At 35.0% G+C, this 26,978-nt stretch overlaps 2 protein-coding genes across 2 annotated transcripts in view; one reads left to right on the top strand and one right to left on the bottom strand.

Annotated features, from left to right (window-relative positions):
* LOC127869124 (integrator complex subunit 5-like) overlaps window positions 1-26,978 on the bottom strand; it is a 59,895-nt gene that overhangs the window by 13,695 nt on the left and 19,222 nt on the right. Inside the window, exons 8-14 of the mRNA XM_052411454.1 lie at window positions 25,225-25,300; window positions 24,611-24,705; window positions 24,132-24,196; window positions 20,768-20,907; window positions 19,182-19,290; window positions 1,180-1,361; window positions 561-757 (exon numbers count right to left, since the gene is read on the bottom strand). Coding sequence (XP_052267414.1) covers window positions 561-757; window positions 1,180-1,361; window positions 19,182-19,290; window positions 20,768-20,907; window positions 24,132-24,196; window positions 24,611-24,705; window positions 25,225-25,300 — 864 coding nt within the window. The remainder of the gene's footprint in view (window positions 1-560; window positions 758-1,179; window positions 1,362-19,181; window positions 19,291-20,767; window positions 20,908-24,131; window positions 24,197-24,610; window positions 24,706-25,224; window positions 25,301-26,978) is intronic.
* On the top strand, window positions 11,761-16,096 carry LOC127869125 (uncharacterized). Its single transcript, XM_052411455.1, has 3 exons — window positions 11,761-12,223; window positions 14,075-15,102; window positions 15,564-16,096. Exons 1-3 carry the CDS (start codon window positions 11,907-11,909, stop codon window positions 15,950-15,952), a joined length of 1,734 nt encoding a protein of 577 aa, XP_052267415.1. The 5' UTR covers window positions 11,761-11,906; the 3' UTR covers window positions 15,953-16,096.

The following is a 26,978-nucleotide window of genomic DNA, read 5'->3' as shown; positions in this document are numbered from 1 at the left end:
ATCTCATAATGAATGACATAGTTATAGCCCAGACAAGCTCATTTATGGCTATTTTTTACCTTTGAACTCAAAGTGTGACCTTGACCTTGGAGATATTGACGTAATTTTTTCGCGCAACACACCGTCTAATGATGGTTAACAAATGTGCCAAATGATTTTAAAATCTCACAATGAACGACAAAGTTATGGCCCAGACAAGCTTGTTCCGCCCGCCCGCCAGCCCGCCAGCCAGCCCGCCCGCATTCGCCAATCTAATAACCAGTTTTTTCCTTCGGAAAACCTGGTTAAAAAACACTCCAAAGGGCACTTAAGTAAAAGGCTGTGTTCTCAAGCACAATACTGAAATTCAAGTCAAGGTCACTGTTACAAGATGAAAACTTGACTTCATATTTCAGCAAACCTCATGTAAATAGCAATAACAAAACCCGGCACTAGAAGTAATTAATTAAGACATAAAGCAGGTTTTTGAGAGGCCTTAAAATTGGTTAAGGAATGTAGTAAAAGTCCTTACTGCTAGGTCAAGATTAAAGGTAAATACTGCAATGTCAATCTCAAATTACCTTCAATTTCCAACAAACTGAAGAACAACGCCACTAAAGACCCAGCTGCCTGCAGCCCTACGGCACTACTCAGGGTGGATGGAAGGGTCACATAGTTAAGTATATTCAAGGTCATCACTGCAAGGTCAAGGTCAGTGTGAAGTAACAGAGGGGTAAGACTGGCCCAGTGACTTTGAAGACAGTGTTTGAATGTGCATCTGAAAACAATAGAAATAGATAGTAGACGTATTTTTTTTTATTGAAAAGGGTTTTTAATTTGGTTATATTGCCAGGCACATAAATATTCATCAAACAGAAAAAATCTCTTAGATTCAATTGCTACATGTTCTGGGAAAATGGGGCTTTATGTTTGTGCATTAAGTGTTTTCCTAGATTAGCCTATACAGTCCGCACATGCTTATCACGGATAACCCTTTCTAGTCTTATGGGTCTGTTTCGTTTAAATGAAGGTTTTTTTATAGCAAAAATCATGTTTCGGTGAAAATTATTGTCCCTGATTAACCTAACTTTCTATGTGGACTGCAAATCTGTGACAACACTTTAAAAACATTCATTCATAAGCCCAATTTTCCAAAAACACAACTAAAACGTTTCTTAACTTATTGTACAGTGAATTAACCTGACTATTGCAGACCCCACAGTTCTCTCCCACTGTGTCAGCGTATACAAATTAGAGAGGAGGCGGGGCTTGTTAACATCCTTCTGATTATGTAGGAGGTCCATCACACACTGGACACACCCAGATAGTACTGAGCCCATCCCCATCTCTATGTTCTGCTGAATATGTATGAACTGTCCCAGCTGAAATGAAATACCTATACATAAATTCAAGTACTGTGCCAATCCCAAGCTCTATGTTCTGCTGAATATTCATGAACTGTCCCAGCTGAAATGATATTCTTATACATAAATTAAAGGAATTACAAGAAAGCAATAATTGGCCCAATTTTAGTGTAAGGTATGTAATAACAAGAACTGTCACGATAGGATGACTTATGCCCCCTATAAACGCTTGATAGAAGTTATGAGCTTTCTTCGAAACCTAAATGCAGATTTCAAAACCTAAACACGGACCCCAAGTTCAAGGTCAAGGTCACAGGGGTCAAAATATGTGTGCGTATGGAAAGGCCTTGTTCATATAAACATGCATACCAAATATGAAGGTTATATCTCAAGGGACATAGGAGTAATGAGCATTTTTCGAAACCTAAACGCAGATTTCAAAACCTAAACGCAGACCCTTAGTTCAACGTCAAGGTCATAGGGGTCAAAATTTGTGTGCGTATGGAAAGGCCTTGTCCATATACACATGCATACCAAATGAAGGTTATATCTCAAGGGACATAGAAGTTATGAGCATTTTTCGAAACCTAAAAGCAGACCCTAAGTTCAACGTCAAGGTCAAAATTTGTGTGCGTATGACAGGCCTTGTACATATACACATGCATACCAAATATGAAGGTTACATCTTAAGGGAAAGTTTGAGCATTTTTCAAAACCTTAAGGCAAAGTGTGACGGAAAGACGGACAGACGGAGGGACAGACGGACAGTCCGATCACTATATGCCCTCCTACCTGGGTCATAAAAACACAATCAGAAGCTTGAAAACTAAATCAAGGTCTAGGTCATCTCTATCCTCAGCAACATGCCTGTTTTCAAGAATGCAATCTGCCTATAATAACTGGCCAATAAGTGTGACCTTAACCTTTGAGGTTGAGACATTACATGGGGTATTACATGCTACATGTCCTCTCAATAGGGTGGGGAACGTTATTAAAAACTTGACATTGTAATGATGAAGTTACAGTCTACAAAAGCTGTAAATTGTTCATATTTTGAGCACTGACATTTAAGCATGCCCTTGACCTTTGAGGTGGGCTTAGAGGTGTTGTTCATCACACAGTGGCTACTCATTGGGAAGGCTGTGGCACATCATTAAACAAGAGCACCGCATAACCGGTGCCATGCTCGGCACTTGTCAAGACCACATTTTCGCTTTGGAAATTGTATAAATTAAATTCCTCTAACTTATGATTTTACTTTTCTATCTGGATACCATCTGTCCGAGTTACATAAACCTTATAAACACCTTTTATATATATTTCTTTTCATATTTTTCTGAACAAAATAATCGAAACTCAAACAAAATAAATAAACGAAACGAATAAATGAGAACTAGGTATTATGCTTGTCTAGAAAATTGTGGAGAAGTAGTTAGCAACCAGCGCTCACGATTTACCGTATTTTACCATGTATAGCGCGCTACCATGTATAACGCGCATGCGATTTTTTAAAGCCAAAATGGAGGAAAAAAAAGAATTCAAGACCAAAAACCTGAAATTTGGCCGAAAATGGCCGCCATTCTTATATTGCGCAATCATTTAATCTGAGTTTTTCGGGGGCTTATTTTTTTGTTTTAAAGTAGGGAGCGTTTATACGATCAGGAGGGTTGGTTGCATAGCACTTTATTTTCGACAATTTTTAAGATTATTCTCTCGAGAACACTGATATGTCCTTATTGCCGCCCACTGCACGTGTTTTTTCAAGACCCCTGCGCATTAAATTCGAACCACTATTACCTATTCCTCACATTTTAACAGTGTAACATTTTCATTACCTGCCGCTCACAACATCGTATGACATCTTCTTCTGCAGACCCGCAACATTGCAATGTCCAATTTTACACAAATCGTCCGTGGATCCCATTTTATTTTTCATCGCCTTTAATATTTCCCCATTAAGAGATGCTCCCCATTAATTCCAGTTTGACCCAGTATTTCGCGCCTTCACTGCGTCTAGTTAATAAGTATTTATAGTGAGACAAACAATACACCCGAACGCTCAATTCCATACAGTTGGTGTTATCGGCGTAAAGCCATTTGACAAATATCATTTGTTTGTCACTATTGAAAGAAAATAAAACTAGTCTATATCTCTATTGTTGGTTTGTAACCTACGTAGTATACCCGCACAGTAGCATATTAATGCAGAGATCGGAAAATCATTGATAAATGTATTCGTCGTTTCAATGCTTAGGGCAGAGTAATTTCGGAAAATCGGAACTCAACTTACGTAAAACACTTGCTCAATTAACCGTTGAAATCCACCTCCGTTCTCTGCAAAAGGTTCGAAGGCGGAGCTTTGCACGTGCTATTATTTAATTGGACGATTGCCATTGAGGAACAAAAACACGATTGGTTCGGCATGTTGATTGCTAGACAAAGGAAGCCAATTTTGTCGGCGAGAAACTTGTCGCTTTATTGCTGCAGACAGGAAGCGGCTTTCCTTTGATGACGTCAAACTGTTAATTCACATAGAGTGCAAATTTTCGGAATTGCTAACATTAAACTTTGGATTAAATTATCAAAATAAAGCGAAAGCGAAGTTGAGAAATATTGATTGAAATATTGATTGGTCGACTGATATTTAGGTAAGAATCTGATTGACAGTTGGCGAGAGGTTATTTAAATACTCCATTACAGTGAGATTATATGTATTAGTCCTTTAAATTCCATGCAAATTAAGTAGTACACTACCACGATCAGCGGATGAGCTTGATTAACAAACTGAAGCAATAAAATCTAGATACAAAAATATATAGTTTAACACAAACAACCAGATACAAATGAATATGTTGTGAGTTTTTTTTGTAATAAAAACACAGAAACTATTGTTGGATCTTCAATTCATGGATTGTTTAATCCACAAAATCAATGAAAAATGAATGGCCCACAAATAATTATGATTTTACAGTGATCGCTCTGTAGTGCTAACTGTGCGATCAATATGAAAGCTTAAAGTCACACATGATTTGCCAATAAAAAAAGTGTTATCAAACAGTTAACCATGAAGACAAGTGTTTTCTCTGTTAAATAGTAAACAGACTTAGGAACCGTATCCATCAAACCATTCTTGGACTTGAGAATATAGAAAATATGTAGTCTTATACTTTACTAGAGTTGCGACACCTTAAGGGTTTCGCGGGATGGAATGAGTGGGAACTAAAAAAATGTGGGTTCGAAAATTTTGGGAAAGAAAATGTGGGAACGAAAAGGCACGACACGACACGATGAGCTGGCTATGACAATACCTCAGGTATTCTCCGAAAACAGCCGAGCGCATATGCATAAGTCAGTGAGTAATACTCAACAAGACTATTGTCAAGCAAATTTGTCCCCTACCGGCTCCACCATTGTCAGAATTTATTTTATTTTTTTATTTATTGCCATAGAAACCAGAATTTTTGACGTAGGAACAAAATGAAATCACGTGCATAATGTCCTTATTGCCATCTATCCATGTTTCAAGTTTCATGAAAAAATATTAAGAACTTTAAAAGTTATCGCAGGATTCAGAAAAGTGTGACAGACTGACTGACTGACGGACACAGAGCACAAACCATAAATCCCCTCCGGTGAAACCGGATGTGGACTAATAAAAGCTACGCACGGCGTATAAAATCAGAACCACTGGGTCGAATATGCTGAAACTTGGCCACATTATAGATTATAGTCCAAATTAACAAGCTACAGAATGAGCGTTTTTGGACCAGACAGCGTAAAACATCAACCAATAATGGACAGCACAAAATGGGTAATTTTGTACAAAAAATGTAAACTTTGAGTGGCATTTAATGACCTTTAGACATCAGAAAGTTGCAAATTTTTAATATTCTGCACACTTCGACTTGTTTTTTTTTTACAAATTTAGAAGCATCTATGCTTGGGATGTATAAACCCTGTTATTCAGTGTCAAATTTGGCCAAAAATCACAATACAATCCCAAAAATGGCTAAGCAGCAATGCCCCTTTTAGTTAACATTATTCCTTATATTTAATTGAATTGTTTAAAAAGATAACTGTGTTACTGTATATTAAATCATAATGGCTCTGTATATCACACATGATAGGGCACTGCTGGGGCTTAAACCCAGAACTCATCTCACATTGTAAGATGCGTTTTTCAATTAAACTACAATGACTGTATCTTGTGAAGTGGAGCCAACATACACCCACATACCGGTAAATGAAAAAATCATTCTGTCCATATATTTGTACTGGGCGTTAGTGAAAGTGAAAGTCTTTTTCCAGGTTTTCCCTGATTTCCAGGTTGGCTGGGAACCATGTTTAACTATGATAAAATGTTCTTTAGATGCCATGTGTATTAATATATAGGTCTATTTTTCTGAGATATTAATGAAAATGCCTGTGGGTATGTGGCGAATATTTAAAAAATCAACTTGATATATGGTGCTAACACGGTAAAATTGTATGAGCCCAAATTATAATAGATGAATGCGTATTATGCTTCTCTGCTTATACTATGACGACATGTTCATACAATGCCATTTTTATTAATATACATGTATATGCCAAATTTAATGAAAAAGACTTGAAAATGTGTGTCGCAAGATACCAAGTAAGAAATAAATCAGCATTTTTATGTAGGGTCTTCACACGGTAAAATTATTTGTGCCCAAAATAATAATAGATGAATGCATATTAGGCTTCAATGTTGCTTATACTATGACTACTGGTTCATACGATGCAATTTTTATAAATATCTATGCCAAATTTAATGAAATAGACTTGAAAATGTGTGTCGCCAGGTACCAAGTAAGAAAAAAATCAGCATTTTTATCTAGGGTCTTCACACGGCTAAATTATTTGTGCACAAATAATAATAGATGAATGCATATTAGGCTTCAATGTTGCTTATACTATGACTACTGGTTCATACGATGCCATTTTTATAAATATCTATGCCAAATTTAATGAAATAGACTTGAAAATGTGTGTCGCCCGGTACCAAGTAAGAAAAAAGTCAGCATTTTTATGTAGGGTCTTCACACGGTAAAATTATTTGTGCCCAAAGTATAATAGATGAATGCATATTAGGCTTCAATGTTGCTTATACTATGACTACTGGTTCATATGATGCCAATCTTATAAATATCTATGCCAAATTTAATGTAATAGACTTGAAAATGTGTGTCGCCAGGTACCAAGTAAGAAAAAAATCAGCATTTTTATGTAGGGTCTTCACACAGTAAAATTATTTGTGCCCAAGTAATAATAGATGAATGCATATTAGGCTTCAATGATGCTTATACTATGACTACTGGTTCATACGATGCCAATTTTATAAATATCTATGCCAAATTTAATGAAATAGACTTGAAAATGTGTGTCGCCAGGTACCAAGTAAGAAAAAATCTGCATTTTTATGTAGGATCTTCACACGGTAAAATTGTTTGTGCCCAAATAATAATAGATGAATGCATATTAGGCTTCAATGTTGCTTATACTATGACTACTGGTTCATACGATGCCATTTTTTAAAATATCTATGCCAAATTTAATGAAAAAGACTTGAAAATGTGTGTCGCCAGGTACCAAGTAAGAAACAAATCAGCATTTTTATGTAGGGTCTTCACACAGTAAAATTATTTGTGCCCAAGTAATAATAGATGAATGCATATTAGGCTTCAATGTTGCTTAAACTATGACTACTGGTTCATACGATGCCATTTTTTAAAATATCTATGCCAAATTTAATGAAAAAGACTTGAAAATGTGTGTCGACAGGTACCAAGTAAGAAACAAATCAACATTTTTATGTAGGGTCTTCACACAGTAAAATTATTTGTGCCCAAATAATAATAGATGAATGCATACTAGGCTTCAATGTTGCTTATACTATGACTAATGGTTCATACGATACCATTTTTATAAATATCTATGCCAAATTTAATGAAATAGACTTGAAAATGTGTGTCGCCAGGTACCAAGTAAGAAAAAAATCAGCATTTTTATGTAGGGTCTTCACACGGTAAAATTATTTGTTGCCAAATAATAATAGATGAATGCATATTAGGCTTCAATGTTGCTTATACTATGACTACTGGTTCATACGATGCCAATTTTATAAATATCTATGCCAAATTTAATGAAATAGACTTGAAAATGTGTGTCGCCCGGTACCAAGTAAGAAAAAAGTCAGCATTTTTATGTAGGGTCTTCACACAGTAAAATTATTTGTGCCCAAAGTATAATAGATGAATGCATATTAGGCTTCAATGTTGCTTATTATATGACTACTGGTTCATACGATGCCAATCTTATAAATATCTATGCCAAATTTAATGAAATAGACTTGAAAATGTGTGTCGCCAGGTACCAAGTAAGAAAAAAATCAGCATTTTTATGTAGGGTCTTCACACAGTAAAATTATTTGTGCCCAAGTAATAATAGATGAATGCATATTAGGCTTCAATGTTGCTTATACTATGACTACTGGTTCATACGATGCCAATTTTATAAATATCTATGCCAAATTTAATGAAATAGACTTGAAAATGTGTGTCGCCAGGTACCAAGTAAGAAAAAATCTGCATTTTTATGTAGGATCTTCACACTGTAAAATTGTTTGTGCCCAAATAATAATAGATGAATGCATATTAGGCTTCAATGTTGCTTATACTATGACTACTGGTTCATACGATGCCATTTTTTAAAATATCTATGCCAAATTTAATGAAAAAGACTTGAAAATGTGTGTCGCCAGGTACCAAGTAAGAAACAAATCAGCATTTTTATGTAGGGTCTTCACACAGTAAAATTATTTGTGCCCAAGTAATAATAGATGAATGCATATTTGGCTTCAATGTTGATTATACTATGACTACTGGTTCATACGATGCCAATCTTATAAATATCTATGCCAAATTTAATGAAATAGACTTGAAAATGTGTGTTGCCAGGTACCAAGTAAGAAAAAAATCAGCATTTTTATGTAGGGTCTTCACACAGTAAAATTATTTGTGCCCAAATAATAATAGATGAATGCATATTAGGCTTCAATGTTGCTTATACTATGACTACTGGTTCATACGATGCCAATCTTATAAATATCTATGCCAAATTTAATGAAATAGACTTGAAAATGTGTGTCGACAGGTACCAAGTAAGAAAAAAATCTGCATTTTTATGTAGGGTCTTCACACAGTAAAATTATTTGTGCCCAAATAATAATAGATGAATGCATATTAGGCTTCAATGTTGCTTATACTATGACTAATGGTTCATAGGATACCATTTTTATAAATATCTATGCCAAATTTAATGAAATAGACTTGAAAATGTGTGTCGCCAGGTACCAAGTAAGAAAAAAATCAGCATTTTTATGTAGGGTCTTCACACGGTAAAATTATTTGTTCCCAAATAATAATAGATGAATGCATATCAGGCTTCAATGTTGCTTATACTATGACTACTGGTTCATATGATGCCAATTTTATAAATATCTATGCCAAATTTAATGAAATAGACTTGAAAATGTGTGTCGAAAGTTACCAAGTAAGAAAAAAATCAGCATTTTTATGTAGGGTCTTCACACGGTAAAATTATTTGTGCCCAAAATAATAATAGATGAATGCATATTAGGCTTCAATGTTGCTTATACTATGACTACTGGTTCATGCGATGCCATTTTTATATAATAATAAAATATAACAAATAATCCAACATGAGACAAAATGTCAAATAAAGATTATTAAAATAACATTTTTATAGCACAACTTGAACAAATTACAAATTAGACAGGCACACAATATCATAATAAAAAAATATGATAGTCATATGAAATGGCCGTTAACAACTTTAAATAAAATATAATTATGAATTTCTTTAAACTGAAAACCTTTTTTATAATAGACTTGTTTTTTTTCCTAAATTATTAATAGTGATAGCTGTTTTTGCACAAATTAAAGGAATTGGCAATGCAAATGGTCAATGTTTTAAAAAACGTGCAACTTATTTTTTCACATTTCTCAACAGTTAGCGACTAATGCTGATGTTGTTACGCTAAGTGGCATATGGTTGCTGATGTCGTTACTGAGACTCATATTTTCACAAATTTGAACAATGCTCAATTAATTATTTTCACAATGTTCAACAGTCACAACTCATTTGTTCACAATTTTGAAAAGTGTGCAACTTATTTTTCCATAATTGTCAAGATTGCGAGGCTCATTTTTTTAATCTTCAACATTGCACGACTCATATTTCACAATTTTCAACATTGCGAGACACTTGTTTTCACAATTTTTAAAAGTATGCTACTGATATTTTAGGAATTTTAAACAATGTGCAACAAATTTTTCACAATGTTGAATAGTCACCAACAATTTTTCTCACTTTGAACATTGCGCGACTCCTTTTACCACAATATGAACAGTGTGCGCCTAATGTTTTCACAAAATGAGGCGGCAGAGGTTGCTGCACAAAGATAAAAAAGCCCACTGAAATTTTATCCAAAAAATAGCAACATGGCTTATTGGAGCTAAACAACCCTTTCTACATGTACTTTCAACAAGCACACAGACCAATGACAGTAGGACTACTGGCACTGACCGTTGGTTCATCAGCATGAAAAATGGGTGTCAAAAATAGCACAAATAATGTAAAATGTGTAATATGCATGTATAACGATTAAACTTACCAACCACTCGACCAGGAAACAGACTATGTCACATAGTATGTGGGATTCGGGATGCTCTCCCACTGGTATCATAATTTCATATGCAGATCAGTGGTCACAAGAACGTACACAACATCATTAATGTCAGCAATATATATCTCCGACTTCAAACACACAGCTTGCAAAATCGATGAATATTGCACAAAAGCAGCTTCGTTACAAACTTCCAGCAACTCGAAATCCACAAGCAGTCTCGTTCCCCACCCACTTTGACTTCGCAGCGAAGGCATGTTTTTTGGGGGAAACCGTTAACATCTCACAACTAAACGTATACTACGGAGATTGACAAGTTGAAAAATAATTTACTCTAATCACTTCCCATTTGCGCACTACGTTAAACTCCAGTTCCATTTTGTCTTTATTGTTTGAAATGTTACTCTACACATTCGCTTTCAAAATAGCGGTTGGCGTGTTGTTGGAAGTACATGTACATGTCGAATGTGTTATTGTAAAAACTATTGGTATTGTGTTTTTAGTGCAGAAATTGTATTTAAGTTTCGATTTCTAGCTCAAATTTATATATTTTGTTAAATAATTTGCGTTTAAATTTGATTGTTTGTTGCTTACTTGCGAACTATTTTTTATGTGTAAATATGCATAGACGCTAGTGGATATGTAATCAGGTTACCATATTTACAACAATAAAATTTAACGGTTGTTTGTTTTTGTTTGTTTTGTTAATATTTTCTAAAACGTATGTTAAACGCAAGATGAAATTATTAATTAATTTGAGAATACAATCGCAATATGTATTATTTAAAATCAAATTTGAATAGCCTAGCGCGTGAATTATCTCCTGGGGTGAATCGGCTTCCGGCGAGAACTCATTTTATAGCGCGTGCGCCATAAAAACACACCACTTTTTCGTGATTTAATCAAAAACTAGATTTTTGCCAGGTATAACGCCTACGCCAACAGGTAGATCGCATTCTTGTCCATATACATGTCAAATTTCAGCAAAATTAACCGACCAGTTTTCAAGGCGCCCAAATCGCGACTATATGCACCAACTTAATGAAACTTAGCCCCCTTTATCATTCGTTCGAATGAACGTCATCAATGATGACGTCCAATACATCACTCATTCCATATATATACATGCTTAAAACTGGTGCTTATATCACTAACATATTGTTAAAGAAGAATTATTTAACTAAAGGTGTTAACTGCCATGCTAGACATTACTTTCAAATAGTTTAATTAATTTACAGTTTTAAGGATATTCTTCATTTTAAGACTTAAGTGTAAGAAGCAGTTGGTGAATACCAGCCCTCGTACTCAACAATAAAAAAGAGCTAGTTTTTAACTGTAAAACAGAAGCCTCAACATTCCATAGAGCAAATACAATTTTACTAGACATTAAAAAAGTATTTTAATTGTTTTATCCTTTTTTTAACAATCATTTAACCATAAATGAAGCTTTAGAGTTTTATGATTGAGTTACTTTATTTGAAATTGAAGCTACAGCAAAAAGTCCACATAGTGTCATTAAAGAAATCACCTTTTGTTGCCAAGATTAAATTTTACTGATAACATTGTAATAGGTTATACATGTACTAAAGCATACAAGGATGTATCACATGAAACAACTGGTTATCACATGCAACACAATATTTTATCAGAAACTTTATCAAATCACACGAGTGATACATGTCACACCATTAACTAAATAGTGATATGAGTTGATTACAGACATATATCTAACGACAATAAGAGTGACTTTAGTATTTCTTAATCGTATAACAATTAAAACTTTTGATATACAGTGTTCTGTCAAAAAAGTATTTCCAAAAGTTCTTAAAAAAATGGCTGAAAAATGTCCAGTCCTAGCAACAAGTTCAGATTTAATGTTTGACTATTCTTGCATCATCTGTGAGGAAAACGATTTAAGCACAGAGGCTGAGTTCCACTGTGAACAATGTTCCAAGCGTTACTGCGGCAACTGCCTCGCACTGCACAACCAACTTTATAAAAAGCATTCAGTGACTGGAAGAGAGAAGATGGATAAATGGAACTGGGTAAGGCTAGAACAATGTGAGGAGCACCCTACTGAGACATTTACTGTCTACTGTGAGGACCACAGCAAGATGTTGTGCCAGAAGTGTCATGTGTACAACCACCAGTAAGTTTCTTTAAAATGTATTTGTTTTAGCTACATTGCATTAAAAAAAAAAACACTGACTGGAATTAATTTTCTATGGTGGAACCAGCACTTGATGTTACAACGGTACAATTATACAGTGACATATTATTAATAAATTCTAATATGACATTGACCAAAATCTATAGACTTATAACAAGAATAATGTTGAAAAACAACCTAGTTAACAACCCAAATACAGTTTGCAAAAATGTATAATATGTGCCTTCTATCATGAACTAATATCACATTCTCTTATAATCTATGTATTATACTTAACTTTTTATATGGTTAAAAGCATGTGTATGCTTAAAAGCTAGTAAATGTTGGTATTGTTGTTGGTGTTATAATCTTGCCATTGAGGATCGATATTATTTGTACACTCTATAAATATATACCAACAGAGTACAGAAGGGGGAAACTAAACAGGGATTTATTTTTGTGTTTTCAATAACTCTTAAATACATTTGATTTTGATAGAAGCATTAAGATAAATAAAAAACACAACAGGGCAACAAATCTGCAATGTTCCCTGCTCAAATGCTCCAGTGACAAAGATATAATTTTGGGAAAGGCTTGCATATATATTTATTAATTAATGAATAAACATTAATCAGAAATGGTGATATTTTTACATTGAACTAAAAAGCAACGATCGGGCCCTTAAATGTTCATGGGTTAAAAAAAGGTTATTTAACAGAAAACTGTTTTTCTTTTTTTTAAGCAATAGATTTGACTTGGTGACCTAGAGTTTCAACCCAAGTGACCCAGTTTTGTAATCATTTTAGATATTGTCAAGATAAATTTTCTCACCAAGTTTCATCAAGATATGATGAAAAATGTGACCTCAAGATTGGTATCGAGCCAAAAAATGATGACACACAACACACCACACATGACAGGTTCAACAAGGGCTGTTTGTAAAACATGCATGCCCCCCCCATATGGGCTGTCCGTTGTAGTGGCAGCCATTGTGTGAATACGATTTTTGTCACTGTGACCTTGACCTTTGACCTAGTGACCTGAAAATCAATAGGGGTCATCTGCGGGTCACGATCAATGTACCTATGAAGTGTCATTATCCTAGGCAAAAGCGTTCTTGAGTTATCATCCGAAAATCATTTTACTATTTCGGGTCACCGTGACCTTGACCTTTGACCTTGTGACCTCAAAATCAATAGGGGTCATCTGCAAGTCATGATCAATCTACCTATGAAGTTTCATGATCCTAGGCGTATGCGTTCTTGAGTTATCATCCAAAAACCATTTTACTATTTCGGGTCACTGTGACCTTGACCTTTGTCCTAGTGACCTCAAAATCAATAGGGGTCATCTTCAAGTCATGATCAATCTACCCATGAAGTTTCATGATCCTAGGCTTATGCGTTCTTGAGTTATCATCCCGAAACCATTTTACTATTTCGGATCACCGTGACCTTGACCTTTGACCTAGTGACCTCAAAATCAATAGGGGTCATCGGCAAGTCATGATCAATCTACCCATGAAATTTCATGATCCTAGGCGTATGTGTTCTTGAGTTATCATTCAAAAACCATTTTACTATTTCAGGTCACCGTGACCTTGACCTTTGACCTAGTGACCTCAAAATCAATAGGGGTCATCTGCGAGTCATGATCAATGTACCTATGAAGTTTCATGATCCTAGGCCCAAGCGTTCTTGAGTTATCGTCTGACAACCACCTGGTGGACGGACCGACAGACCGACCGACCGACCGACATGAGCAAAGCAATATACCCCCTCTTCTTCGAAGGGGGGCATAATTAATCTTATCAAATATATCATAGTAACCATTATATTTTCTGATTCACAGAAAATGCACAGAGGTCACACTTATTGCAGACAAAGTTCAGGATCTCCATCAAAAAGGTGTCTTCAAGACAATATCAAAGACTATTCAAACCAATCAAGAGCAACTGAACAAGAAAATACAAGACATGAAGGACAACATAGACTCCTTGCAGGTATCCTACACTAATATCATTCAAGAAATCAATACTGTACACAGACAACTCGTAACTGCACTCCATAAACTACAGATGAATACAATTAAGGAAGTAAAGACACTCCTTGAGATTTGGAAGTCATCACTTCAGTCTGAGATTGACAAGGCTTCCAAGGTAAGCGAAAATACTCAATATGTCCAAGACAATATGGGCATTATGTTAGGTAACAAGAGTAAAGCTCGGTCATACATTATGTATTTAAAATGCCTAGATCAGTCAAAAGAGACAGCTGCTCTGCTTGCACCAATCAAAACATTAGCAATAGAATTCACTGTTCACAAAAACATTGAACAGTTTCTTTTAAAACAGACAGCATTGGGAATATTGGAGACAACATTTGCAAAAACAAAAAACGATGCAATTTTAGAAAACATAAGAATGGAAGAAAAACAAAAAAAGGACTATTTTATGTATAACGTAAAAACATGCAGGGATTCGCATGATTGCTGGATTGCAGGCATCTGTGAGACACCTAATGGTGAACTCCTCATAACAGACAGGTTCAACAATACTGTAAAGCTGCTTGATCAGAGCTTCAATGTGTTGAACCATCTTAAATTAACCACTAATCCCATCTCAATTTGCAACACCTACTCCAATAATTTTGCTGTTGCTGCTGTAGATAATTACCTGGGCAAATATAACATCCACTTCATCAGAGTGACCAATGGTAAGTTGGTACACAACAGGACACTGAATCCCCAACATTCCTGCAGAGGTATTACCCATCACCAGGAAAACCTGTACATTACATCAGGTGATGCACTGTATAACTACACTGTCGAGGGCAGACTGGTGAGAAAGGTGTATGAAGATACTTCAGGAAGCTTAAATGGTAAACCATTAGCTATATCAATTGACTTTAGAACTCAAGAGTACAGAAGTTTCCAGGTAAATCATTGATGGGTCCTTAAAATAACAGGTATTGGTAAATATTATATGTTTTCTGATATAATATTGCAATATCAGTAATTGTAACTGTAACTAAACAGTTAAATGAGTGTGTGAACAAAATTTCGCCAATGGCCTATTCTTGTTCTATTGGACATTACTAAATAATATAGCTGATGCGCTGTGTATAATTTACTTGTTGGTATGTTTTACCCTCAAAAAGGGTTCATATGACTTTATTACGAACATCAAGATTTCTTTTCAAAACTCAACTACAGTTCAATCTATTTAGAAATTCAAGTTCTTTTAAAGAAGATATTTGGAAACAAAATTCAGTAATCACAATCAAGCATTTCCAAGGTCTGTGCAAACCAGGGTCAAATACTTTGTTATCGTCATTCACAGTTGGCCCCTGTGCAGTCAGTCCAGATGGAGACCGTCTGTATGTTGTAGACCATTATAGATTCTCACTGCTCACTCTGGCCATAAACAGAACAGTACTATCCAGGCTAAAACACCCCCCCGATTGGGATGTCTGCGTTCCACCGGGTCTCCACGTAACAGACTCGGGTGAAGTACATATATCTGTAGTGCAAGAAGGAACAATCCTCCAAGTGGACAGAGATGGAAGACAGGTACTGGCAGATGTGATCGAAAAAAACGATGGTGTGTATAGACCAACATGTGTCTACATAAGAAAAAACTACACCAGAAAAATTGAGCATTTACTAATTGTGGGAATGTCTCCAAATGACAATATCATGGTTTTTAAGGATTGTAAGCTAATACTATGAGTGATTGAACAAGAAATGTCAAGAGACAGCACAGAGAAGATTCTTATTCTTAAAGACTTAAAGTCAAAGTTTCTGTCTTTTTTCTACAAAACATCTGTTTGTTTAATAGGCATTGCAGCTCTTAAAAAACAACTAATTTGTTGACACTTAATTTTGTGGATTTCAAATAAAAAACAACTAATTTGTTGATACGTAATTTTGTGTATTTCAAATTTTCGGGGAAGACTGACCGTCATAATAATTAAACTTTTATTAAAACAAAGCATAATCTACTAATCTGTGTTGACAGCAAGACTTGAGTTTAATGTGCACTAAAGCATGAAAGTGTTGCCGATAATTGTCGATAAGAGCTATAAAGCGGCGCACTTGTGGGTCCCGCTTGCTAATTGCCATCAATGTTGTTTTGACAATATTTGCAACTCTCAGCACAATCCGTCCCCTAGTAGTAACAATTGAGTAATAAGGTCCTCAAAATACACATGTGAAAACCGTTATGTCTCTTTTAACTTCAATTGGCACTTATTGACGTATGTGATAAATCTGCAAACTGTTAATTTGACAACATCACGTAAAGGAGAACAATTGTTGATGTACAGTTTAAATACCGTGCTTGATTTTAAAAGTATTATTACCCAAACACTTATAATGAAAACAACATATTGTATTAACTAGCATATCTAGTTCAAACATATACAATTTACGTCAAATGGGTGGAAAATAACAACAACAGTTTCAATTCGGACCTACTGAAGTGAAGTAGCTATTACAAAAAACAAAACTCTCGGATAACCGACAACAAAAGAAAATGTCGGAAATGACATTCGGAAATGACCGATTTTGGATTAAAAATGTATAAATAACCGTTGGTACTTGAATTCGTGGTTCAGCGGACCAACAGAATCCACAAAAATTCGTACCACACGCAATTTAATGGTTTCACAGTAATATATTTTTTCTCTAACTTGCAAATTCTCACAAGAAACATGTATGGTAGTTGATATTGCTTCGTATGAACATTTGCATGATGCCTTATTTATGTGTTATAAAATCATACACAAATACTTAGTAATTGAATCCATGCCAATAATAAAGGTATGCTCATTGAAAATTGAATCCAATAGTTGTATGTTTATGTGTATGAAGTGCTTTTTTGACTTACTATTTCTTATTTTAAATCTGTAACAGAAATAAAATTGAGATAAATTAAATGATAAATGCATTACCTTATGCATTTGATACTTGAGCCATTTTATTCATTTTGATTAATTAAAGATAGCTATGATTGTTATGATTTGATATGCATTTAGACAAGAATTGATTACTGGATATAATTAATTAATAATAATGTACAATACATATTGCAATGCATCTTGCAAAATTTATTGTCCAATTTATTTTCTTTAAAATGTGTACAAATGTGTTCTCACACGAGGTCTAACTTCATTTAATAAAGATTCCCTATGTATGTAAATAACATAGAAAGTAAATAATATATTTACAAAAGTTAAATGGTATTTATGCAGTCATGATAAAAATCTATGATTTGTTCATTTTAAGAACACATATTTGAAAGTGATGTACATTTTCTCTCAGTCACCACAAAGACATGTTAGATTTTGAATGTCTGCATTAGTTATATAGTTTATGTAAACTAAATGCTGAAAAAAAAATAAAACAAGAAATATGACCATGCCAGGAAAGTAGACTTTCAACCTCTTACCAGTTTAATTAGTTGAATATAATTAACTTTTAAAGCAAGGTCTGCATCCAAGCTAATTTCACACAAAATTACATCACAATACCTCCATCAAAATTCAAAGTATTTAGCAAAAACCATCTTTCACAGGCCTCGACACTAACTTTTTTTTCGACTAGCCCATTCGGGCTAGTCAATGCAGAATCTAACCTGACCAATCTTTCATGTGCCCTGACCCATGGCCCTCAATCCATTTTAGGGGAAGCGGGTCGCTACCCTCATGAGGGGGGAATTTTCGCGGCTTTTCGCTTTTAGGGGGATTTTTTTACTTACTCTCTCATTATTACATTTGTACATGTTTGCACTATATTAATTTCTTTTTTCATAATTTAGCATGTTTGACAAGATTAAATTTAAATAGAATTGAGATATAATATTCATGAGACACATCTTTGTAAAAAAAAATGTTTTTTTTTTTTTTTCAGGGGGAATTTTTCTACCCAAAAGGAGAATAAAAGTATACTTTTCATGTGGGGGACTGCGGCCGAAATTCGGCCGCAGATTTGATAGATTGAGGGCCCTGTGACCCAAGTATTATAATAACCTTTTTTACATAGATAGCTATAATAAACAGTGGTTGCCGTCTGACAAAAAATCGTAAGTGAATCTTAAATGTCGCAAAATAACGAGTTACAGTAGTCGTAAAATTGTAGAGGGTTAACTAAAAGCCGGGATCGACCTTTAATATTAGTTTTGCTAATTGAATTGCGTAAAAAAGATTGTCAAAACACTTCTTATCGATCAAACAAATAAAAGTCATTTAAAATTGATAAATGACTTATATTTATTTTTATGTAACTTTGTGTTAATGTCGAGTTTGATACCTTCATCGATCCCTGAGGATCCTGGGCGATCCTGGCTTTTAGTTTAAAATGTATTTTTATCGAGAAAACACGTCACTTCGAGGAAACCAATCAAAAACCGTATATAGCAGAATTAGGTTTAAAAATAGGGACTGACGTGTTTTCTTGATAAAAATACATTCCAAATCTATTTCGAGATATGATCGGTTTTAAAAGCGTTTGTTGTCTCCGACTTCACTCTAGGATATAATTGTCATCTGATCGTACTGTATTCAGATTTTTACATCTTTGAAAAGCTTATTTAAAATGCAGTTTATTGATATAGAATACATAATCCCGCCCAGAATACACACAACCAGTCGGGCATGTTCCTGGGACATTGGCTAGCCCGGTCCTAGGTACAGGCAGTGAATGTCGTTCTGACATGCCTTAGTGTCGAGGCCTGTTTCAATGTTTAATAACAATGAACTTGACCAAAATTGCCCTAAATGCAACCCCATCCAAGGTTGCAATGAAAGCAACCTACCAACAAAATGAACACATAATACCTCTATCTAAACTAAAGTACTATAACCAAAACACTTTTTGTATTTTCTATTTTCATTCACAGTGACCTTGACCCCACTGGCCCTTAAATCTTGTAAGAGCCTTATTGGCCACAAATACTCACCTGGTCTTGCGTCTCAGCGTGGGAGAGGATGTAGGCGAGAATTTCTGCGCCGACCTTCGGACCTTTGTACAGGATGATGTAACAAATCAGTCTCTGCTGCCATTTTGACCTGCATAAAGACCTCTAACAATGGTTCTGTGTTGTCCACTGGTTCATTTACAATTGTTTTCTTATCCAATAGATCTTTTATTCCTATGAACAACCGAAATACTATTTTTTTTAACATTATCAAGATTGAAATTGAAATATTGATTAATGATGAAAAAGCTACTTAAGTCAGCTATGATTATACTAGACTTAAAAAAATAAAGGGTACAAGCCTCAGGAAACCATCCAGTACAAGAAATTAAAGGGTACAAGCTCCAGGAAACCATCCAGTACAAGAAAATAAAGGGTACAAGCCCCAGGAAACCATCCAGTACAAGAAAATAAAGGGTACAAGCCCCAGGAAACCATCCAGTACAAGAAAATAAAGGGTACAAGCCCCCAGGAAACCATCCAGTACAAGAAAATAAAGGGTACAAGCCCCAGGAAACCATCCAGTAAGGTGTTTAGTTACAGCTAATGTTCTTCCATTACAGTCAGTTTCATATTGCACGATAAATAGCTGCAAACGTTTAAAGATGGTGGCCTCAATAGAATCAAAATCTAATATGATTGAGAAATTGTGCTAACTTGTATTTTTGGGGCAATTTTTAGCAAATATTGGAGTGGTTATTGAAAACAGCAATTTTGAACAATGTTGTTGCAGTTAAAAATTACATTGTTTATTGTAATTTTATTGTGCAACAATTAACCTGTCTGCCATTTTGGTTTGGTAAGCAAACTAACTCCCCAGATTTCTCTATCAATACCGAACTTTGCAGCGGACAGACCATTGAGTTAGCAAACTTTCGCAAACTGTTCTGATGGTTTGTCTTAACTGAACACACTTAAATATCAGCAATAATTTTTTTCTTATTTATGAATTATCCGTAAAAGGCACTTAAACAATATATGAAACATGACAAAGACTAAAAACATGTCTAATAAGACTATTGCCAAGCAATATAAGTCCCCTACTGGTGAAACTCCTGTGGATCGCAGGATCCACCATTTTCAGCAATATTTCTAGTCTATTTGTTGCCATAGCAACCAGAAGTCTTGATGTAGGAACAAAATGAAATGACGTGCATAATCTCCATATTGCCATGTTTCAAGTTTCATTAAAAAATCTGAAGAACTTTTCAAGTTATCACAGGATCCAGAAAAGTGTGACAGACTCACGGACACACAGAGCGCAAACCAGTACTGTATGGGACAAAAACATCCCAAAAGGAAAGAGAGTTGTCAATTTTGTTCCAAAAGTGTATTATCAGCAGATGAACAAATACTATAAGCACTGAAAGTGAACATTTCAGCGAAAGGACTGTAAAAAATAATTAGATTGGGTTGTGTAATTTAGTACCAAGCAATTGAAGAATACTAAAAATTCCCATTTTGAAGATTTCACTCTGAGAACTTTCCCAATGTCAGGGTTTTCCCCACTAATTTTGTGCGCTACGGGTTCTTTCCCAAATTGATCAAGCAAAATCGTTGATTATTACCTCTTCCCTGAGCTCATTAGCAGCTGTTTGGTCAAGGTGGGTAAACTGGTGCTCAAAGCGCCGAGGTAAGGTAGCTCTGCCGACACTTCCTGTCCTGCCCGCCGGTACACCTGCATCTGTGTCTCATCTAAAACTTGGTCCTGAAAGTTAAAAACATATAAGCTCGATGGTATTGAAAGCTTAAGACTTATAGACATGCTCTTGAGGTTATTTCCTGGGTAGAAACAGTACTTGGTGTCTTTTGGGGAGATTTAATGAGTACTCTCACAATGGGGATCAAATCCATGACATGCAAGTCGCTTGGTGGACACCATATCCACTCAACAACAGCGACATTAATTTTGTCCTTGAACAACAGTACTGTCTCAACGTTTGGCTTCAATTCTTGTCCCCAAAACACTTGGTCCTGAAACAACAATACACAGACTCAAACCTAAGCTACAATTCTAAAATAACAAGAGCACCGCATAACAGGTGCCACGCTCGGCTACGAGTGCAGTTTTGAATAAATGAAAGCTTGTCAGAATTTTTATTTTAAAGAGGTCACAGTGACCTTGACCTTTGACCTAGTGACCCAAAAATGGGTGTGGTGTGTAGAACTCATCAAGGTGCATCTACATGTGAAGTTTCAAAGTTGTAGGTCGAAGCACTTTGATTTTAGAGCCAATGTTAAGGTTTCAGCACGACGCGGACGGCAGATGTCAGACGGCGGACAACGAGCTGGCTATGACAATACCTCGGGTTTTTCTCCGAAAACAGCCAAGCTAAAAATTACAAGTTTCACAGACACTGATGCCCTTGCAACACATTTTTCGACACAGACGAATCAATTCAATTCCTTGCATCTTCTTATCATAACATTTTAAGTAACATAACATTGTGGTTGCTTAGCTAAGATTTTTATGCAAAGTAAACAGCTGGTTAAAGAAGAATTGCACAAAACGTTTTTATTTTCAAAAGAATTGTTCACAGGGTCTCTCATTTTGTCTAGCAACTCGGTCATGAAACAAGGCTACACAGGATATAAACGAATAAATAACAAAAAACAACAAAGGTAACAACTATAAATATTGCATTGATGTAGTGTCAAAAATCATCCTTTCGTTTGTATGTGTTTTTGTAGAATTTCATAAATAAGTGGGGCTACACAAAAAGTGAATCATTGTTAAAATTTCCAACAGAAAACCACATCTCTTAGGCAGCAAACATCATTGTCCAAATTGTGCAAGTACTGATGTTAAGTTGATATAACATCACTTCAATAGATTATGCTCAAAAGCACTGACATACAATTAGCATGGTACAGGTGTTCTGGATCTCAATGTAATGACTAACAATTAGTCTGGCACAGGTGTTCTGGATCTCAATGTTATGACTAACAATTAGTCTGGCACAGGTGTTCTGGATCTCAATGTTATGACTAACAATTAGTCTGGCACAGGTGTTCTGGATCTCAATGTTATGACTAACAATTAGTCTGGCACAGGTGTTCTGGATCTCAATGTTATGACTAACAATTAACATTGCACTGATGTTCTGGATCTCAATGTAATGACTTACAATTAACATGGCACATGTGTTGTAGATCTCAATGTAATGACTTATAATTAGCATGGCACAGGTGTTCTGGATCTCAATGTAATGACTTACAATTAACATGGTGCATGTGTTCTGGATCTCAATGATATGACTTGCAATAAGCATGACACAGGTGTTCTGGATCTCAATGTAATGAGGCCATCCTTAAAAAATTGTTTGTTTGGCATAACCTGACCCAGGTAAATTTGGGTGGGTCGGTAGGTAGGGATTTTTTTTTTTTTTTTTTTTTTTTTTTTTTTCTGACATTGAACTCCGACATATACCAAACTGAAAGGTAATTATCAAATAAAGCTCCAAGTCTTCTGCCTCAAGAAAGGAAATTGGTAAAGATTTTTCTGCACCGTCCGTATCACCGCGCGTGTATTCGTAAGTCTATTTTTTCTATAAAGAGCTTCTTTTCATTTGCTTATTTTTTATATGACTTTTGCCATTAGCCGTTATATTGTAGGAAGACGACAATATCAACTGTGTATTCCATTATCTGCGCATGAATGACCCAATATTACCCCATAGCGAAGTCAATGTTGATTGGCCCGCTACCATATGCCCTTCAAATTGTTCATGGAAACAAAGAGAAAAATAGTTTTTTAAAAACATTCCGGATTAAAATGGCGGATGTTTTCAATGAAATTTAACGAGATTTAAGCATATTCGCAAATGATATTTTTCTAGAGCCAAATTCGCTATACTTTCGCAAATGGTGAACGACATCGCGAGCCCTGTAGTAGTGAGCATTTATTCCAATAATAACACGTTCGCAATGCTCGCGCTGTCCTTCGCCATTTGAGTCATTTGCGAAACTATTGAGAATTTGGCTCAAGAAAAATCTAAATTTCGAAAATGCGAAAATCTAGTAAAATTTCGTTGAAAACATCCCCCCTTTTTAATCCGGACTGGTTTTCTATATTTGTCTCTTTGTTTCAAGGAAAGTGTTCGCAATTCGAACAGTTAACGAAACCCGGTCAGTACCCGATTAGACATTGCTTGACCTTATTGTTAATGAAGTGCACATGGTAGCTGTCCAATCAGCATTGAGCGCGCTTATACATGACATGACGTTGTCGAATGAAACGTGAGGTGGAGCTATCGGATAATATTGGGTCATTCATGCGCAGATGTTGCATATTTGAATACACATTTAATATCGCCGTTTGCCTCCAAAATAGCGACCGGTCGGAAAGTCGTATAAAGAGATGAGCAAATGAAACAAAAACGTGACAATACCCGTCAATAAATATTTCTAAGCTGACCACTTTTTATCTTTCTACCGAATATTTACCGATCTGAATTAAAGAGTGATAATTAAATATTAGTTATGGTGTGATAATATTACACATCTCTGCCGATTGCCGAATTGAATTGAACGGTGATAATTATTTAATTTGTTTTTTTACTCCCAAACTATGCTGAACGACAGCAGCGTATTTTAATTAAAGGGATACCAGAAAAACAGGAGCGGTTTAATTGTTTTTAAAGTCTTATTAATCGCATATGCATATTTCAAATAAATAGGCTACTCAAATAAATACCGGTACGCGTTTTGTTCATTGCTATTCTAGATATCCTTGAAAGAGCATTCAATTAAATGACGCAAATAATCGGAAAGGATAAAAAGAGGAAAGGACAAATTTAGCGGAAAGAAGTTTCGGCGAGGAAAAAAAAAAATTTTTTGGAAAGTAACAAAAAAAAAATTCAGTCGGGTTGATTTTAGTGGGTCGGTCGGGTTATGCCAAACAAAAGAATTTTTAAGGATGGCCTGACTTACAATTAACATGGCACAGGTGTTCTGGATCTCTGGCAGTGGCAGCTCTGTATTCTCAGAAGCACCAACTAAAAAACACAAGCCCAGTTAGTGCTAATGCGTGTTGATTAATGAAATATAAAATAAAACGAGAATAAACTGAAGATTTTCAAACTAATTTGCCAAAGGGAATTTGTGCAAGAAACATATGTTCAACTCTCAAAAATAAGTTTTACATCGCAATTTCGTATAGAAAAATCAAAGTCTTCTAAATTGTCGTTGAAGTTTTTTTTCCTCACAATCAAACTGAAATGTTCTTCAATATATTGTGAGATATCACCCACACAAATATCTGCATTTTCAAATTTCAAGCATATTATTATTTACTTAACAACTCTTTTTTTTAAATGTACCTTAGCCACAACATATTTGTCACAGCTATGATTATGTAAGAATAAACTTCAAACATCAACAAAAGTCTAGGAACTCCAAGAGGTACATACCTTGTTCTAAGGTTGCGTTGTGGAACAAGAAGTCGAGTACTTTGTCGGCTCCCGTATCATTCTGTATGACCAGGTGTACCACTAATGACATCATACTGGGGAGGTAATAATACATTACATATTGTGAACAAACATTGCAGGATATTGACGGTTCTTTACTGCAATACATATTTAAAGTTATTACTTAATGATGCTGTTCACAAGGCATAAAATGGCAACGCTTTTCATAAAAATAAGAAAGCTGGACATTTCTTGACTAGATGACTGTATTTATTTTACAAGAATCAATGTAACAAACAAAACATACAAATATTCCTTAATTACAGGTGAAGGAAACATTAGAGGCACAAAAACAATATTACATTGTCACCATTTTTAACTTAGGGAAAACTAAATACATTGTACTTAATTCATAATGCAATCCCTTAACCTCTTGGATCATTTTAATTCATTGTTTGATCATTGTTTTCATAGTTATAAAAAATCAAAAGACGCTTCATGTTGTAACATATTTCTTACTTTGATTTATAAATTAAGCATATTTCAAATTAAGATCGGACTCAGAGGCTTTATAGAAATGGACCCTGCATAAACAGCTCTCACAATTAGACTACCTTTTAAATTCCCCTGGGTAGTTCTTCACCCATGGCTTCAACTGATTGTGAAGCTGGTTCAATACAGATGCTGACACTGCAAACACATAGAGGATATTTGTTGATCACGGTGTATTATCCTATTTTATTTTATAAGTGGTTATGGAAAAAAAATCTCACCAGTGACATAGCAAACACGTGACAATATACCATTGCTAAACATGTCACTACAAATAAATATAGATTCTGTCGCTAACCGGTAATAAAAACTTTGTTTATTTTATGATTAAATGAAAGGAATAGAAAACAATGCTCCATACTGCACTTTGAAGCAGCACCGCAGCTATTTGAGAAGAAAATGTTAAGTTCAAGGCTCATAATTACGCACAAAATTGATTGACCGGAATGAATTTCACAATTCATCTGTAGGTCATGTAGGTAAACTAAAATACCAAAAATTGGGAAAATATCTGAAAGTGTATCGTGAAAAAACTTTGGAAAACGGTTAATATAGCAAAAATTTCTAATCCAAAGCACATAACTTCGCAAAGAATCAATAGACGGTAATGAATATCACACTTCATCTGTAAGTCATGTAGGAAGACTCACATACCAAAAATCAGCTCAATATCTGAAAGCTTTGCGTAAAAACCTTCCAGAAAATGAAATGCCGGACAGTCGGATGGATGGACAGACGGACGGACAGATGGACAGACAGAGTCTTAATCTGTGTGTCATTGCAACTTACAGTCTTGTCAATGTTTGTGTGCATTTATAGTAAAAGTTTAAGTTTTCCACACGCATTTTTTTGTCAGGAAAAGTAACTTACACTGGAATGATGTAACTAATGGAAAAATATTGCGAATTTTCTTATATTTTCGGTTTTATATTTTCCACTGAAATCATTTTTTTTTCACCAAAAAAAATCTATAATCCACTAAAAAGCATATAATGAATTGGGAGGATTTTAAGCTTGTACATCTTTGAAGCAGAAACTCACAGCTTGAATAACAAGCTAAATGCTTTCATAAGTAGCTTAATGCTTGTATAATTAGCTAAATGATTGTATCGCTCTTTAAATGCTTGTATAACTAGCTAAATGCTTGTATAACTAGCAAAATGATTGCATAACTAGCTTAATGTTTGTATTACCAGCTAAATACTTGTATAACTAGCTAAATGATTGTACAGCTAGGTAAATGCTTGAATAGCTAGGTAAATGCTTGTATAACTAGCTAAATACTTGTATAACCAGCTAAATGATTGCACAGGTAGGTAAATGCTTGTAAAACTAGCTAAATGCTTGTATAACTAGCTAAATGCTTCTATATCTAGCTAAATACTTGAACTTTTCCCTTAAACAGCGGAAAGAGCAAACAAATGAACAGCATTGAAATTTCTAGGATTTGTGAATGCACACGTTTTGAAACAGTAGTTTTTTTAAGAAATCCCAAGAATTATGGGAAGTCAAATTTTACTTTGACAATAACAAACAGTATAAAAGCAAACTAGAACTCATTATGCTGCAACTGTCATTAACCCTTTGCATGCTGGGAAATTTGTCGTCTGCAAAAATGTCGTCTGCTGAATTTCTAAAATTAGCATTTTCTTCGATTTTTTTTCAAAGAATACTATCAGAATAGCAAACAGTTTGGATCCAGATGAGACGCCACGTTCTGTGGCGTCTCATCTGGATCCAAACTGTTTGCAAAGGCCTTCACAACTCGGTTTCCGCACTGTAAGGGTTAAGGCCTACCTGCAGCATTTAGAAATAT

This window comes from Dreissena polymorpha, chromosome 2 (genome assembly GCF_020536995.1).
Source record: "Dreissena polymorpha isolate Duluth1 chromosome 2, UMN_Dpol_1.0, whole genome shotgun sequence".
Lineage (NCBI taxonomy): Eukaryota > Metazoa > Mollusca > Bivalvia > Myida > Dreissenidae > Dreissena > Dreissena polymorpha.
The sequence above is the reverse complement of the archived record's forward strand: the minus strand, read 5'-3'. Positions and strand labels throughout refer to the sequence as shown.